This window comes from Salmo salar, chromosome 22 (genome assembly GCF_965601325.2).
Source record: "Salmo salar chromosome 22, fSalSal1, whole genome shotgun sequence".
NCBI classification, from domain to species: Eukaryota; Metazoa; Chordata; class Actinopteri; order Salmoniformes; family Salmonidae; genus Salmo; species Salmo salar.
In genome coordinates this window covers 24480579-24495057 of record NC_138312.1, presented here as the reverse complement: position 1 = coordinate 24495057, position 14479 = coordinate 24480579, and the positions used below count along the sequence as shown (strand labels likewise).

The following is a 14479-nucleotide window of genomic DNA, read 5'->3' as shown; positions in this document are numbered from 1 at the left end:
AGTGCTGGATAGTTTGAGTAAAGGGTTATTAAATAGACCAGAACTTTACAATTTATTAGGCCTATGTCCATACAGCTTTAAAGTCATTATTTGGTGAATTAAGTGGATCCTCCCATTCAGAGAGATGCAAAACATGTTTACTTATGCAAATGTTGATGAACAAGGGGGAAATTATGAAATTAACATACATTTAAATACAGGGTGGATGGGCTGCTGCAAATCAGTGAAGGGGTGTATTAATCATTAGTTAAAACTAGTGTATCAGACAAATGCGGGTAGGTCACTCCATTTCGTTCCGTTTGCTTCCGTTTAAAAAACGTTTTGCAACAGAAGTCGTGTAATGAATACGTTCCATATCTAGGTCTACACCTATGTTGCGCAATGAGTGTATGGACTATCAATATGGGCTACAGAAATGCCTTTGCATTTGGCCTGATTTATATCGCCGCATCGTGTGTAAAAACGTTTTTTTTCATCATCTCAAATATGTCTTGAAAGGTAAACGTTTCTAGTACCGCCCAAACACACCGGTGAATAGCCAACTCTGAATTGAGTCGGGGCGGGCGTCAACTTGACGATGAGGTAACTTTGACTGGGAGGGGAAATCAGAGTTTGGAACAGTGGAACGGGGTCCGGAGTACAAGAGTGCGGAGGTGAAAAGAGCGTTGTGGCCCTAAAGTAAGAGATTTGATTAGCATTGATTTATTGACATGTTTACTTTTCCAAAGCTGTATCTGCGTTTAACTGAATCCTTGCATAAATGTTTGCGCTCATAGAACAGACTTAACAGGTTTGGGGAGTAACGGATTACATGTAAGAGATTACAAAAACTGTCCTTGTAATCTGTTACCAACAAAAAATATTGTTACCAGATTACAGATACTTTTGAAAAACTAAAAGATTGCTTCAAGGATTACATTTAAATTCAGAAAGGAGGTTTGCAAAAAAACTATTTTTGACATTTCTCTGTTTTCTCAATGACATTCAAATCAACATTGAAAAAAGGCACACATTTAGATTTGTTCCACATGAGCGAGTCTGACCACAAATCAGATCGCGGGAAAAGCGCAGGAGTAGGCTACAGTCCAAGGTATGTCTTCCAATGGTGCGACTGCTGTCAGCATCCAAAGATTATCCAGTTTGAATAAACGCTTGGAGGTAAAGGATGACAGCAGTGTAGTCTACGGCGATACGGATATCACTTATTATTGATATCTACATAGCGCATTAATGTGAATCACACTGCTGCTCTCTCATTTAGCTATTTGCGCCTCACGGATTGTGGTTGTTGTGGGTGGCTGTTCACAAATCTAAACGTGTATTTGAACCCGATAATGGTTGAATTCAAGAACTTTAAGCTGCCTATCAATCATTGTTTTTGAAACCAGTGGACAGCCAGTGATAAATGCGCTCTTGCAACAACTGCATAGTGCGGATCCCACCCTATGGAATAAAAATAGTTTCCCCCCCCCATAGGCCTAATGGACACATGTTCAAACTCTCACACTTTTGATAGACTTAAAGGGGCAATCTGTTGTTGATACATCCAATTTTTGACTTATAAATGATGAGCTCATGAGCTTAGTTCAACTTTCACACTCGATGAGAACCCAAAATATAACCTTGTTTTTATCCAATGTTTGTAAACATTGTAAATGTAAACAAACATTGTATAGCCTCATAATATGGTTAAAACAATAATTTTGATATCATTGATGGCCAGTCCTTGCGTCCATAGCTCTGTCTATTAATCTGAGATTGGTTACATTTCTCCAGGCCCATCCCTCAACGATTTTGTTATTGTTTCATCTGTGGATTTGCCCTTTAAACTGCTATCAAGATATCAAAGTGTCACCAACAAAAAGGTAAACAATAGGCCTATAGCAAATGCAGCATATGGCATTAATTTTTCACACGTAAATAGTACTTTTCAGTAGCGATCAAAGCATGCCATTCCATGAGCGCAGCATTTCTTTTTCAACTCGAATCAATGAGCCCAATCAGTCCTCCATGACAACAAAATCATAAACAACAGATTGGGCTGGCTAATAAGTCCTTAGTTTTGGGGTTATGCTCAAGCAAAACAATTTGGCTAATCTATACTTCCATATTTCCAAGTCCTATTCTTGAAGATCAAGGGGTATAACATTTATTGGAATGACTGGAATTCTGATAGACTTTGGTTTTTAATGTAAATATATAATTTAATCATATTATTATATGTAGTGGGGAAGAGATGGGTTAGAAGAAGCCAACATAACCAATCCATAAAGTAACATTTAACATCAATATATGGCCAGCTATGTAAACTTTAACATTGATTTATCCTGCAATAGATGTCGTTCAATAGGTAACATACATTTTTGTCTTCTTCTAATGCCTCTTAAGGGGAAAGTAATCTAACAGTAACAGAATGTAATCAGATTACGTTACTGAGTTTGGTTAATCCAAAAGTTACTTTACTGATTACAATTTTGGAAAGCTAACTAGTAACTGCAACTTATTACATTTAGAAAGTAACCTATCCAACCCTGCAGACTAATGGGTGATACCTGCATGCTCTGAATGATGTAGGCTATGGAATACATTTTTACATCTGGTTAAATCCACACCAGTAATAGTGATTTGTATGCTACTGAAAATGTGTGGCGTGTAATTCATTAGAAGAATCAAACATAACGCAACAACCTATTAGATTGCAGGTGCACATGGCCTTTTCCTAATATGGCCAAGAGGAGAAGGGGCAGAAAATGACCTGACAGTCTCGTGATTGGAAATTGCTGAAGACTTCCTATCGACCACCATACCAGTGGTGGAAAAAGTACCCAATTGTAATACTTGAGTAAAAGTCAAGATACCTTTTTATAGAAAATAACTCAAGTAAAAGTGAAAGTCACCCAGTAAAATATTACTTGAGTAAAGGTCTAAAAGAGTTTGGTTTTAAATGTACTTAAGTATCAAAGTAAATGTAATTGCTCAAATATACTTAAGTATCAAAAGTATAAATCTTTTCAAAATCCTTATATTAAGCAAATCAGATGGCACAATTTCCTTTTTGACATTTCTTTTTTAATGGACAGCCAAGGGCACACTTCAACACTCAGACATAACATAATTTGTGTTTAGTGACTCTGCCAGATCAGAGGCAGTAGGGATGACCAGGGATGTTCTCTTGATAAGTACATGAATTGGACAATTTTCCAATAGGATCCAGCTGCGGCATCATCTCTCAGAGCAGTCATCCCTCAGGGTCTCTATGCTGCCACATACTGATATGTCATCTCTCAGTGCAGTGCAGCGCTCAGGGTCTCTATGCTGCCACATACTGATATGTCATCTCTCAGTGCAGTGCAGCGCTCAGGAAAAGTGAAGGCGTCGGAAAGAACCATATAAGGAGAAGTGCGGATTTTGAAAGGAACCATATAAGGAGAAGTGCGGATTTTGAAAGGAACCATATAAGGAGAAGTGCGGATTTTGAAAGGAACCATATAAGGAGAAGTGGGGATTTTGAAAGGAACCATATAAGGAGAAGTGCGGATTTTGAAAGGAACCATATAAGGAGAAGTGTGGATTTTGAAAGGAACCATATAAGGAGAAGTGTGGATTTTGAAAGGAACCATATAAGGAGAAGTGGGGATTTTGAAAGGAACCATATAAGGAGAAGTGGGGATTTTGAAAGGAACCATATAAGGAGAAGTGGGGATTTTGAAAGGAACCATATAAGGAGAAGTGGAGATTTTGAAAGGAACCATATAAGGAGAAGTGCTGGAATTCCATAACTGCTAGAACAGCAATGATATTTCAATTATTATTATTATTTAAAATACATACATGGTTACCAGTAGGTAACGTTCAAAGACACAGCTCACAATGAGTGAATAGACATTATTGGGGGATAACTAAAATTCCTTACTGTCACCTCTGCAGACCATGACTGACTTCTTGAGTGGCACCTTTCGAAACCCACACTTCTCCTTATATGGTTCCTTTCAAAATGTCCACTCCTTTCAAAACCCCCACTTTTCCTGAGAGATGACATTGTAGACCCTGAGGGATGACTGCTCTGAGAGATGACATTGTAGACCCTGAGGGATGACTGCTCTGAGAGATGACATTGTAGACCCTGAGGGATGACTGCTCTGAGAGATGACATTGTAGACCCTGAGGGATGACTGCTCTGAGAGATGACATTGTAGACCCTGAGGGATGATGTTGCAGCACGACCCCTCCAATTTTCCAGTCCTGCTAAGCATTCAAAATGTAAGAAGTACTTTTGGGTGTAAGGGGAAAATGTATGGAGTAAAAAGTACTGTATATTATTTTCTTTATGATTGTAGTGAAGTAAAAGTACTTAAGTGGTACTTTAAAGTATTTTTACTTAAGTACTTTACACCATTGCACCAAATATACCTGTTTCTAGCTTAAAATGAAACGGTTTGAATTGTTCACAGCTCATTTTATCACTTCTACCTGCCTACAAAAGCATTTTTATCACATGGGGAAAATAACACTACCAACCAGTAGGAATCATTCACATGTCTAATGTTGATCATGCTGGGTGCTGTAAAGCTCTCTGCTATATTCTGATTCTGCAGAACTCAGGGGAACTCCTTCAGAAACAGCAGCATAAAGAGGTAGGCTAACTCAGGAGTAAGAATGATGTGTGAGACACCGGTCAGGGAGGATGGCACAGTTACAAGGTCAGCTGAGGTAAGCCATATCCACTGACAGAGCAAAACATTATCTTCCTCCTCCCCATATAGGAGTTGGTTACTACACTGAACAAAAATATAAACAACATGTAAAGTGCTGGTCCTGTGTTTCATGAGCTGAAAGAAAAGACCCCAGAAATGTTCTATACGCATGAAAAAGCTTATTTCTCTCAAATTCTGTGCACACATTTGTTTAAATCCCTATTAGTCTGCATTTCTCCTTTGCCAAGATAATTCATTCACCTGACAGGAAGCTGATTACACAGCATGATCATTACACAGGTGCACCACTCTAAAATGTGGTGCACCTGTGTAATGTGCACTCTAAAATAATGTACTTTTTAGGCCACTTTGTACCATAAGCCGCCTCCAACGTTGTTTCAAAAGATTTGGCAGTACGTCCATCCAGCCTCACAACCGCAGCCCACGTGTATGGTGTCGTGTGGACGAGTGTTTTGCTGACTTCAACGTTGTGAACAGAGTGCCCATTGGTGGTGGTATTATGGGCAGGCATAAGCTACGGACAACGAACACAATTGCATTTTATTGATGGCAATTTGAATGCACAGAGATACCGTGACGAGATCCTGAGGCCCATTGTCGTGCCATTCATCCGCCACCATCACTTCATGTTTCAGCATGGTAATGCACAGCCACATGTCGCAAGGATATGTACACAATTCCTGGAAGCTGAAAATGTCCCAGTTCTTCCATGCCCTGCATACTCACCAGACATGTCTCCCATTGAGCATGTTTGGGATGCTCTGGATTGATGTGTATGACATCGTGTTCCAGTTCCTGAAAATATCCAGCAACTTCTCACAGCCATTGAAGAGGAGTGGGACAACATTTCACAGGCCACAATCAACAGCCTGATAAACTCTATGCGAAGGAGATGTCTCACCCTATGCTGACTGGTTTTCTGATCCATGCCCCTACCTTTAAAAAGAAAAAGTCATCCATGACCAACATATGCATATCTGTGTTCCAAGTCATGTGAAATCCATAGATTAGGTCCTAACTAATTTATTTAAATTGTCTGATTTCCGTATATGAACTGTAACTCAGTAAAATCTTTGAAATTGTTGCGTTTATATTTTTGTTCAGTATATTAGTTTGGGGAATAAAGTGTGTCCTAAGAGGATGAAATCTGAGTGGACTCTACTTCCCTTATAATCTGCACCTTTTAAGACCTTGTTAATTGGTTACATTACGTGTTTATCTATAATCAACAATTTATAGTATGTGTAACATAGTCTTTCTTGTTTATATAGTATGTTGGCTCTTTTCACGTGGACGACTGCTGTTTGGACGATCAGATGCAGCAGTTGCACACACAGCTAAAGTCTCTCAACGTAGGTGCTGGTAATGACAGGTTAGAACACAGCAGCAGTACATGAAAACACATTTTGACTGTTCATGACTTATTATGGTGGAGATGTGGAATTTCTAGACAGCCCGAAGGCAAACACGAAAAGCTTTGCCTGAGGTGTTGAAATGTCTTTTTCACAGACATGCAAGAAAAGGAGGTCTGTGTCCCTTAAATTTTCCATCAAAGGGGTGAAGATGTATGATGAAGATGAGACGGTAAGAGTTTAAATTCCAGTCTTAAAAGTCATCAACATAATTTGTTTCCTTTTGTGAATTACTTTCCTCTTCCTTGTCTGTAGACCCTCCTCATGGCCCATGCTCTACGAAGGGTCTCCCTTTCCACTGCCCGCCCCTCGGACGCCCAGTTCGCCTTTGTTTCCCACAACCCCGGTAGCCCTGATGCCCAGCTATACTGCCACCTTTTCAAGGCTAGGCATGCCAGAGCAGTAAGAACCTGCATTGGATCTTTATCTCCCAAGATCATTGTCAACAAAATCCCTCTGTGTGTCTTAAGCTGCAGTTTCTTGTGTCTGATTTGTGTCTCTGTTGGTATGTTGTTTTCTCCCAGGCCCAGTTCCTGAACCTGTTGCTGTGCCGCTGTTTCCAGCTGTCCTACCTGGCAAAGCACCCAGAGGAGGCGCAGGATGAGTCTGTCGGCCCACTCCCCAGCCGTGCCCCCTCCCTCCTCAACCAGGGCTTCCCTCTCAGTGTCAGTGCCCTTGTGTCATTCCGAAGGGCCCCCACTCAGGGCTTACTCCCAGGGGAAAAGGTCAGGACAAACATGTGTTTATGTTTTAACTGAATTGTGAAAGTATTATTTCACTGTGCTATTTTTATTTGCTTTGCTGAGCCCCGTACATTTTGCTGGCCTAGCAGTTGACCAGTTAATACTTCCTATGGGTCTTTATTGTAGGTCTTCCCATTGAAGAACAACGGAACAACAACTGAGGAACAACCAAGCAGCCAAAAGGAGATCTTCACCTCCTCTCCTTCCCTGGTGCGCAAGAGAGCCATCCGCAACAAACTACTGCGCTCAGGGGCCTATCGCTCCCTCACTTACAGCCCTCACAAACAACGTCACCTCCAGGATCAGCTAAACTCTCCACAAGGTGGGCCAAGTGTGCAGAGAGCACTTTCAAGAGTGAAACAATTCATTAGGTAATGTTGAAATAATTCCCTAGAGGGACCTATTGGAATGGAATCATCACAAGATGCTAAGGAATCTCTCTTCTTGTGTGTGAAACAGGAAAGGGGCAGGACAAAATGCCATTGAGGAGAGCCCGGGCCCCGAGCCTTGCTGAAACAGAAGAAGCTCTGGCTCAAGCAGTGTGGTGTTGGGCTGGCATTGCCACGTGAGTCCTCTCTCTTGCATTTACCTCACTCACACTGATGCTAGTTTCTAGTGTATTTTATGGAGTGTTCACTTGACAGTGGTGTAAAGTACTTAAGTAAAAATACTTTAAAGTACTAGTAAAGTATATTTTTTTTTGGGGGGGGGGGGGTATCTGTACTTTACTATTTATATTATTGCCAAATTTTACTTCACTACATTCATAAAGAAAATAATGTGCAGTTTACTCCATACGTTTTCCCTGACACCCAAAAGTATGCCTTACATTTTGACAGGAAAATGGTCTAATTCAAGCACTTATCAGGAGAACATCCCTGGTCATCCCTACTGATTTTGATCTGGTGGACTCACTAAACACAAATGCTTTGTTTGTAAATTATGTCTGAGTGTTGGAGTGTGCCCCTGGCTATATGTACATTAAAATGAATATAATTATAATTGGGCCTTCTGGTTTGCTTAAAATAAGGAATTTGAAATTATTTATACTTTTATATTTGAGCAATTCCATTTACTTTTGATACTTAAGTATGTTTTAAACCAAATATTTTTAGACTTTTACTTACAGTGGCAAGAAAAAGTATGTGGACCCTTTGGAATTACCTGAATTTCTGTATGAATTGGTCAAAAAATCTGATCTGATCTTCAGTCACAACTATAGACAAGTCACAACATTAGACAAACACAGTCTGCTTAAACTAATAACACACAAACAATTATATGTTTTCATGTCTTTATTGAACACACCGTGTAAACATTCACAGCACAGGGTGGGAAAGGTATGTGAACCCTTGGATTTAATAACTGGTTGACCCTCCTTTGGCAGCAATAACTTCAACCAAACGTTTTCTGTAGTTGCAGATCAGACCTGCGCAATGGTCAGGAGGAATTTTGGACCATTCCTCTTTACAAAACTGTTTCAGTTCAGCAATATTCTTGGGATGTCTGGTGTGAACCATTCTCTTGAGGTCATACCACAGCATCCCAATCTGGTTGAGGATCAGGACTCTGACTGGGCCATTCCAGAAGGCGTATTTTCTTCTGTTGTAGCCATTCTGTTGTTGATTTATCTCTGTTTTGGGTCGTTGTCCTGTTGCATCACCCAACTTCTGTTGAGCTTCAATTGGTGGACAGATGGCCTTACATTCTCCTTCAAAATGTCTTGATAAACTTGGGAATTCATTTTTCCATCGATGATAGCAAGCTATCCAGGCCCTGAGGCAGCAAAGCAGCCCCAAACCATGATGCTCCCTCCACCATACTTTACAGTTGGGATGAGGTTTTGAAGTCGGTGTGCTGTGCATTTCTTTTCTCCACACATAGTGATGTGTGTTCCTTCCAAACAACTCAACTGTAGTTTCATCTGTCCACAGAATATTTAGCCAGTAGGGCTGTGGATCATCCAGGTGCTCTTTTACGAACTTCAGACATTTTTTTTGGACAGCAGTGGCTTCTTCCATGGTGTCCTCCCATGAACACCATTCTTGTTTAATGTTTTACGTATCGTAGACTCGTCAACAGAGATGTTAGCATGTTCCAGAGATTTCTGTAAGTCTTTAGCTGACACTCTAAGATTTTTTTTTAACCTCATTGAGAATGATGCGCTGTGATCTTGCAGTCATCTTTGCAGGACGGCCACTCCTAGGGAGAGTAGCAACAGTACTGAAGTTTCTCCATTTATAGAGGATTTGTCTTACAGTGGACTGATGATCATCAAGGCTTTTAGAGATACTTTTGTAACCCTTTCCAGCTTTATGCAAGTCAACAATTCTTAATCTTAGGTCTTCTGAGATCTCTTTTGTTCGAGGCATGGTTCACATCAGGCAATGCTTCTTGTGAATTGCAAACTTACATTTTGTGAGTTTTTTTTATAGAGCAAGGCAGCTTTAACCAACATCTCCAATCTCGTCTCATTGATTGGACTCCAGGTTAGCTGACACCTGACTCTAATTCGCTTTTCGAGGTCATTTGCCTAGGGGTTCACATACTTTTCCCAACCTACACTGTGAATGTTTAAATGATGTATTTAATATAGACAAGAAAAATACAATTTGTGTTTATTAGTTTAAGCACACTGTTTGTCTATTGTTGTGACTTAGCATTTCATCTGATCTTCATCTATGACCAATTTATGCAAAAATCCAGGTAATTCCAAAGGGTTCACATACTTTTTCTTGCCACTGTTAGTATTTTACTGGGTGACTCACTTTATATTGAGTAATTGTCTATTAAGGTATCTTTACTTTTACTCAAGTATGAAAATTGAGTACTTTTTCCACCACTGTCACTTGATGAGAACTCATCTGAACTGTCAGTGGTCTCTAAATCCTTATCATGTGTTGCAGTGACAGCAGCTCCTCCCTGCTTGCAGAGGATGTCCTGGGGTCGTACCTGCTGTGCCCCCATCCTAAGAGACCTGGCTGTGGCTCTCTCATAATTCGTTTCTCTTCTGGACTGGTCACCCACCTAATAGACAACACCTCCAATGGGAAATACCTGCTTGAGGTGAGCGGTCTTGTCAATTATTCATATTTGACTTGCTTTTAAGTTTAATGTATTTTCCACTAGCAATGTAGTAATTAGTATTTTTTATGTTGTTATACTAGAACTGCCACATAGAATTTAGCACCATTGCTGCCTTGATAGAGCACTGCACCGATATCAAGGGGGAGCTGGACTGTCCGCTGAATTGTGCCCGTGTGAACCACTGCTATGAGTGGGAGGAGAATGTTGCTAAGGCACTGCCTTTAGCCTTACACCAAGGCCTCAAAAGAAAGAATTCTAAATATACTCAGAGGAAACAATGGGTTTAAAAGTAATTTCTGATCATTGGATTGATCAATATATCCCATTCTCTAAAAGACACTGACCATATGTTACACTGACACCTTAAATATAATATAATTAACTTGCATGCTTCACTTTTGTTATTGTTTTCAGATTTCTGATAGAAACACAACTCTAACTATCAAATTTACTTCCAGCAGGTGAATTGAGATAAGTAGAGTAACATTTTGGCACTTAGCCTCTGGGATGTAGGGTTGTTTTAATGTCAAAAAGCTATGTATGTTTGAGTATATTCTTCTGTGTTTTAGCTGCACCTACTTTACTTCACCTACGTTTGAATTATATTATTTTAATACATTTTAATTATTTTAAAACGTAGGAATATTATGTGTGTGTTTGTATAGACTATATAGGGACATTTTTTATAGATTTTGCAGACTAAGATTTTTTTGTACATTAACTCTGACTCATGCTAAGCTGTCTTTTTGAATTTGTTTTTCACTGCCGTCTTTTAAAGTGTTCTGTGAGAACTAGCAGTATTTCTTCATTTTGATTACAGATAAATGTACTTGCTGAACACAAGTTTATTGTTGTGTTTTATATTTTTATGCATAATGCATTGCCATATTGTATACTGTATACCAGGTATTCCCAAACTGGGGTACGCCAAATAAAAATGTAATTCACATATTTAAAAAAATACATCTTCAAATTTTCAAACAGTCCATTTATATTTTCCAACGGGGCTATACATTTGGGTGAGGTCTTTTTCTCGCCTGAGTAGCCTCGTTTCACTGCCAAAAATAAAATGAAACCATCTAGTGTTCAGAGAAATAACAACACAATGTCAAATACAGGTAGTCTAGTCAAATAATTAACATCCAATCACATTAACCTTTACTCTCTCGCGGGAATTCCAGCTAACCAAACGTATCTGCTGCTCATTCCGTTTGCTTGAAAATTGATAAATGGTAAAAAAAAAAGTAAGGCCCTCATCCATAGAGACGTATACCAGCTCTACAGGCAGTACTGCTACTACCTGCAGTACTACACCTGCAAAAGTCGACTACACAAGTTGTTCTGCTTCCACGAGCACATCCAATGCTAGCATCAGTAATTCTACATTTGTTGTTAGCCCAGCTAGCATGGACACTTACAGTTGTGAATCTGATGCAGCCGAAGAGCTACTTCCCCCTTACCCGGGAAAGCACCGAACAACAGACAGGGACGTTGGACCATTGAAGAGGAACAAATATGATGAGAACTACATTGATTTGGTGTTCACTTATATTGGGAGTAGTGCCTTTCCTCAGCCACAGTGTGTTATATGTGCAAAAGTACTATCTCACAACTCAATGAAACCTTCACTCTTGTGCAGACATTTAGAAACAAAACATGCCAATTTGAAAAATAAGCAACAGGAGTTTTTTGAGAGAGAATTAAGACGACTTTCGAGTAGTAAGACATGTATACAAGCAACAGATATCATTAATAAGAAGGGTCTAGAAGCGCCTTATATGGTGAGCTACCGAGTGGCTTGGACAGGCAAGCCCCATACTATTGTGGAGGACTTAATTCTTACTGTTGCTGGGACAATGCTGGTTGGAAAAGGCAAAAAAAACTATACAGACGATGCTTTCATCAAACAACACTGTTTCACGACGCATCAGTGACACGGCAGGAGATGTTTTGAAACAATTACTGCTTCGCATACAAGCCAGTGAATTATATGTGTTACAGCTGGATGGGTCAACAGACGTGGCGGGCCTGGCACAGCTCCTGGTATATGTCCGTTACGTTTATGGGGGGTCAATTAAGGAAGACGTCCTCTTCTGCAAACCACTGGAAACCAGGACAACAGGAGAGGATATTTTTTAAGTACTGTACAGCTTTGTGACATCAAATGGTCTTTGGTGGTCAAGATGTGTTGGTATCTTTACTGATGGCGCAAAAGCCATGACAGGGAGACATAGTGGAGTGGTAATGGGTGTGCAAGCAGTTGCTCCCGACACCACTTGGGTAAACTGCAGCATCCACCGAGAGGCTCTTGCTGCAAAGGGAATGACCTGACAGCTTGAAAGACGTTTTGGACACTACAGTGAAAATGGTTAACTTTGTTAAAGCAAGGCCCCTGAACTCTCGTGTATTTTCTGCACTATGCAATGATATGGGCAGCGACCATGTAACGCTTTTACAATATACAGAAGTGCGCTGGTTATCAAGGGGCAAAGTATTGACATGGTTTTTTTTTTTAATTGAGAGACAACTTTAAGCTTTTCTTTACTGACCCTCATTTTCACTTGTCTGGCCGCTCGCAAGATGACGAGTTTCTCACACAACTGGCTGGGTGATGTTTTTTTCTCGCCTGAAGGATCTGAATCTAGGATTACAGCGACTCTCCGCAACTATATTCAATGTGTGGGACAAAACTGAGGCTCTGATTTAGAAGTTGGAGCTCTTCTCTGTCTGCACAACACACAGGTCTTTCCATCATTGTGTGATTTGTTGTGCGCAAATGAACTCAAGCTTACAGACAATATCAAATGTGACATAGCGATGCACCTGAGTGAGGTGGGAGGGCAATTACACAAACAACTGGATTCGTTATCCCTTTCATGCCCTGCCTCCAGTCCACTTACCGATATCTGAACAAGAGAGCCTTATCAAAATTGCAACAATCAGAAGCCACTGACAGATTTCTAGTTTGGGCAGCCCTCAGAGTATCGTGCCTTGGCAAATCGTGCTGTTAAGACACTAATTCCCTTTGCAATCATGTACCTATGTGAGAGTGGATTCTCGGGCCCTCACTAGCATGAAAACTAAATACAGGCACAGACTGTGTGTGGAAAATGATTTAAGTGTGAGACTCTCTCCAATACAACCCAACATTGCAGAGTGATGTGCATCCTTTCAAGCACACCCTTCTCATTAACCTGTGGTGAGTTATTCACAATTTTCGATGAACATATAAGGTTTTATATGTAAGATTGTTAAATAGAGAGAGAAATTAATGATTATTATTATATTATTATTTGTGCCCTGGTCCTATAAGAGCCACTTCCCACAAGCCGGCTTGTGACAAAAACTCACACTAATTCTTATGTTTAATAAAGGTATCGTATAGTGTGTGTGTGTGGCAGGCTTACAACGGTGGCAAAAAACAACATTTCAGAGTGCGCTGACACTGGTGCAAAATGGGGTACGCAGCTGGAGGTTGAATGTTTGAAGGGGTACGGGACTATAAAAAGTTTGGGAACCACTATTGTATAAAGTACCACTCATTCCAGGGTTTTTCTTTATTTTGACTATTTTCTACATTTTAGAATAATAGTGAAGACATCAAAACTATGAAATAACACATATGGAATCATATTGTAATGGAAAAAGTGTTAAACAAATCCAAATATATTTTAGATTTGAGATTATTCTAAGTAGCCACCCTTTGCCTTGATGACAGCTTTGCACATTCTTGGCATTCTCTCAACCAGCTTCATGAGGTAGTCACCTGGAATGCATTTCAATTAACAGGTGTGCCTTGTTAAAAGTTAATTTGTGGAATTTCTTTCCTTCTTAATGGGTTTGAGCCAATCAGTTGTGTTGTGACAAGGTAGGGGTGGTATACAGAAGATAGCCCTATTTGGGAAAAGACCAAGACCCTATTATGGCAAGAGCAGCTCAAATAAGCAAATAGAAACAACAGCCCATCATTACTTTAAGACATGAATGTCAGTCCATCCAGAAAATGTCAAGTACTTTTAAAGTTTCTTCAAGTGCAGTCGCAAAAACCATCAAGCATTATGATGAAACTGGCTCTCATGAGGACCGCCACAGGAAAGGAAGACCCAGAGTTACCTCCCGCAGCAAAGGATATCATTAGAGTTAAACTGCACCTCAGATTACAGCCCAAATATATACTTCACAGAGTTCAAGTAACAGACACATCTCAACATCAACTGTTCAGAGGAGACCGCGTGAATCAGGCCTTCATGGTCGAATTGCTGCAAAGAAACCACTACTATGGTGTGGGGGTGACACTGTCAGTGATTTACTCAGAATTCAAGGCACACTTAACCAGTATGGTGACCACAGCAATCTGCAGCGATACATCTGGTTTGCGCTTAGTGGGACTATCATTTGTTTTCAACAGGACAATAACCAAAAACCCACCTCCAGGCTGTGTAAGGGCTATTTGACCAAGAAGGAGACTGATGGAGTGCTGCATCAGATGACCTGGCCTCCACAATCACCCAACCTCAACCCA

The 14479-nt window shown here is 40.2% G+C and overlaps 1 protein-coding gene across 5 annotated transcripts; it reads left to right on the top strand.

Annotated features, from left to right (window-relative positions):
- Nucleotides 1–276: 276 nt before the first annotated feature.
- On the top strand, nucleotides 277–13550 carry LOC106582994 (SH2 domain-containing protein 5). Of its 5 annotated transcripts, none has more exons than XM_014166681.3 (10): nucleotides 277–678; nucleotides 4596–4710; nucleotides 5987–6067; nucleotides 6225–6299; nucleotides 6383–6529; nucleotides 6652–6852; nucleotides 6997–7192; nucleotides 7330–7435; nucleotides 9777–9936; nucleotides 10038–13549. In XM_014166681.3, the coding sequence occupies exons 2-10, from the start codon at nucleotides 4657–4659 to the stop codon at nucleotides 10242–10244; spliced, it is 1227 nt and encodes a 408-aa protein (XP_014022156.1). In that variant the 5' UTR covers nucleotides 277–678; nucleotides 4596–4656; the 3' UTR covers nucleotides 10245–13549. The 5 variants fall into 5 exon arrangements, with proteins under 5 accessions (XP_014022156.1, XP_014022157.1, XP_082823565.1 ...); XM_014166682.3 differs by having other exon boundaries at nucleotides 4570–4710; XM_082967439.1 differs by having other exon boundaries at nucleotides 278–678; nucleotides 4570–4634; nucleotides 5987–6087; nucleotides 10038–13550.
- The last annotated feature ends 929 nt before the right edge of the window (nucleotides 13551–14479 follow it).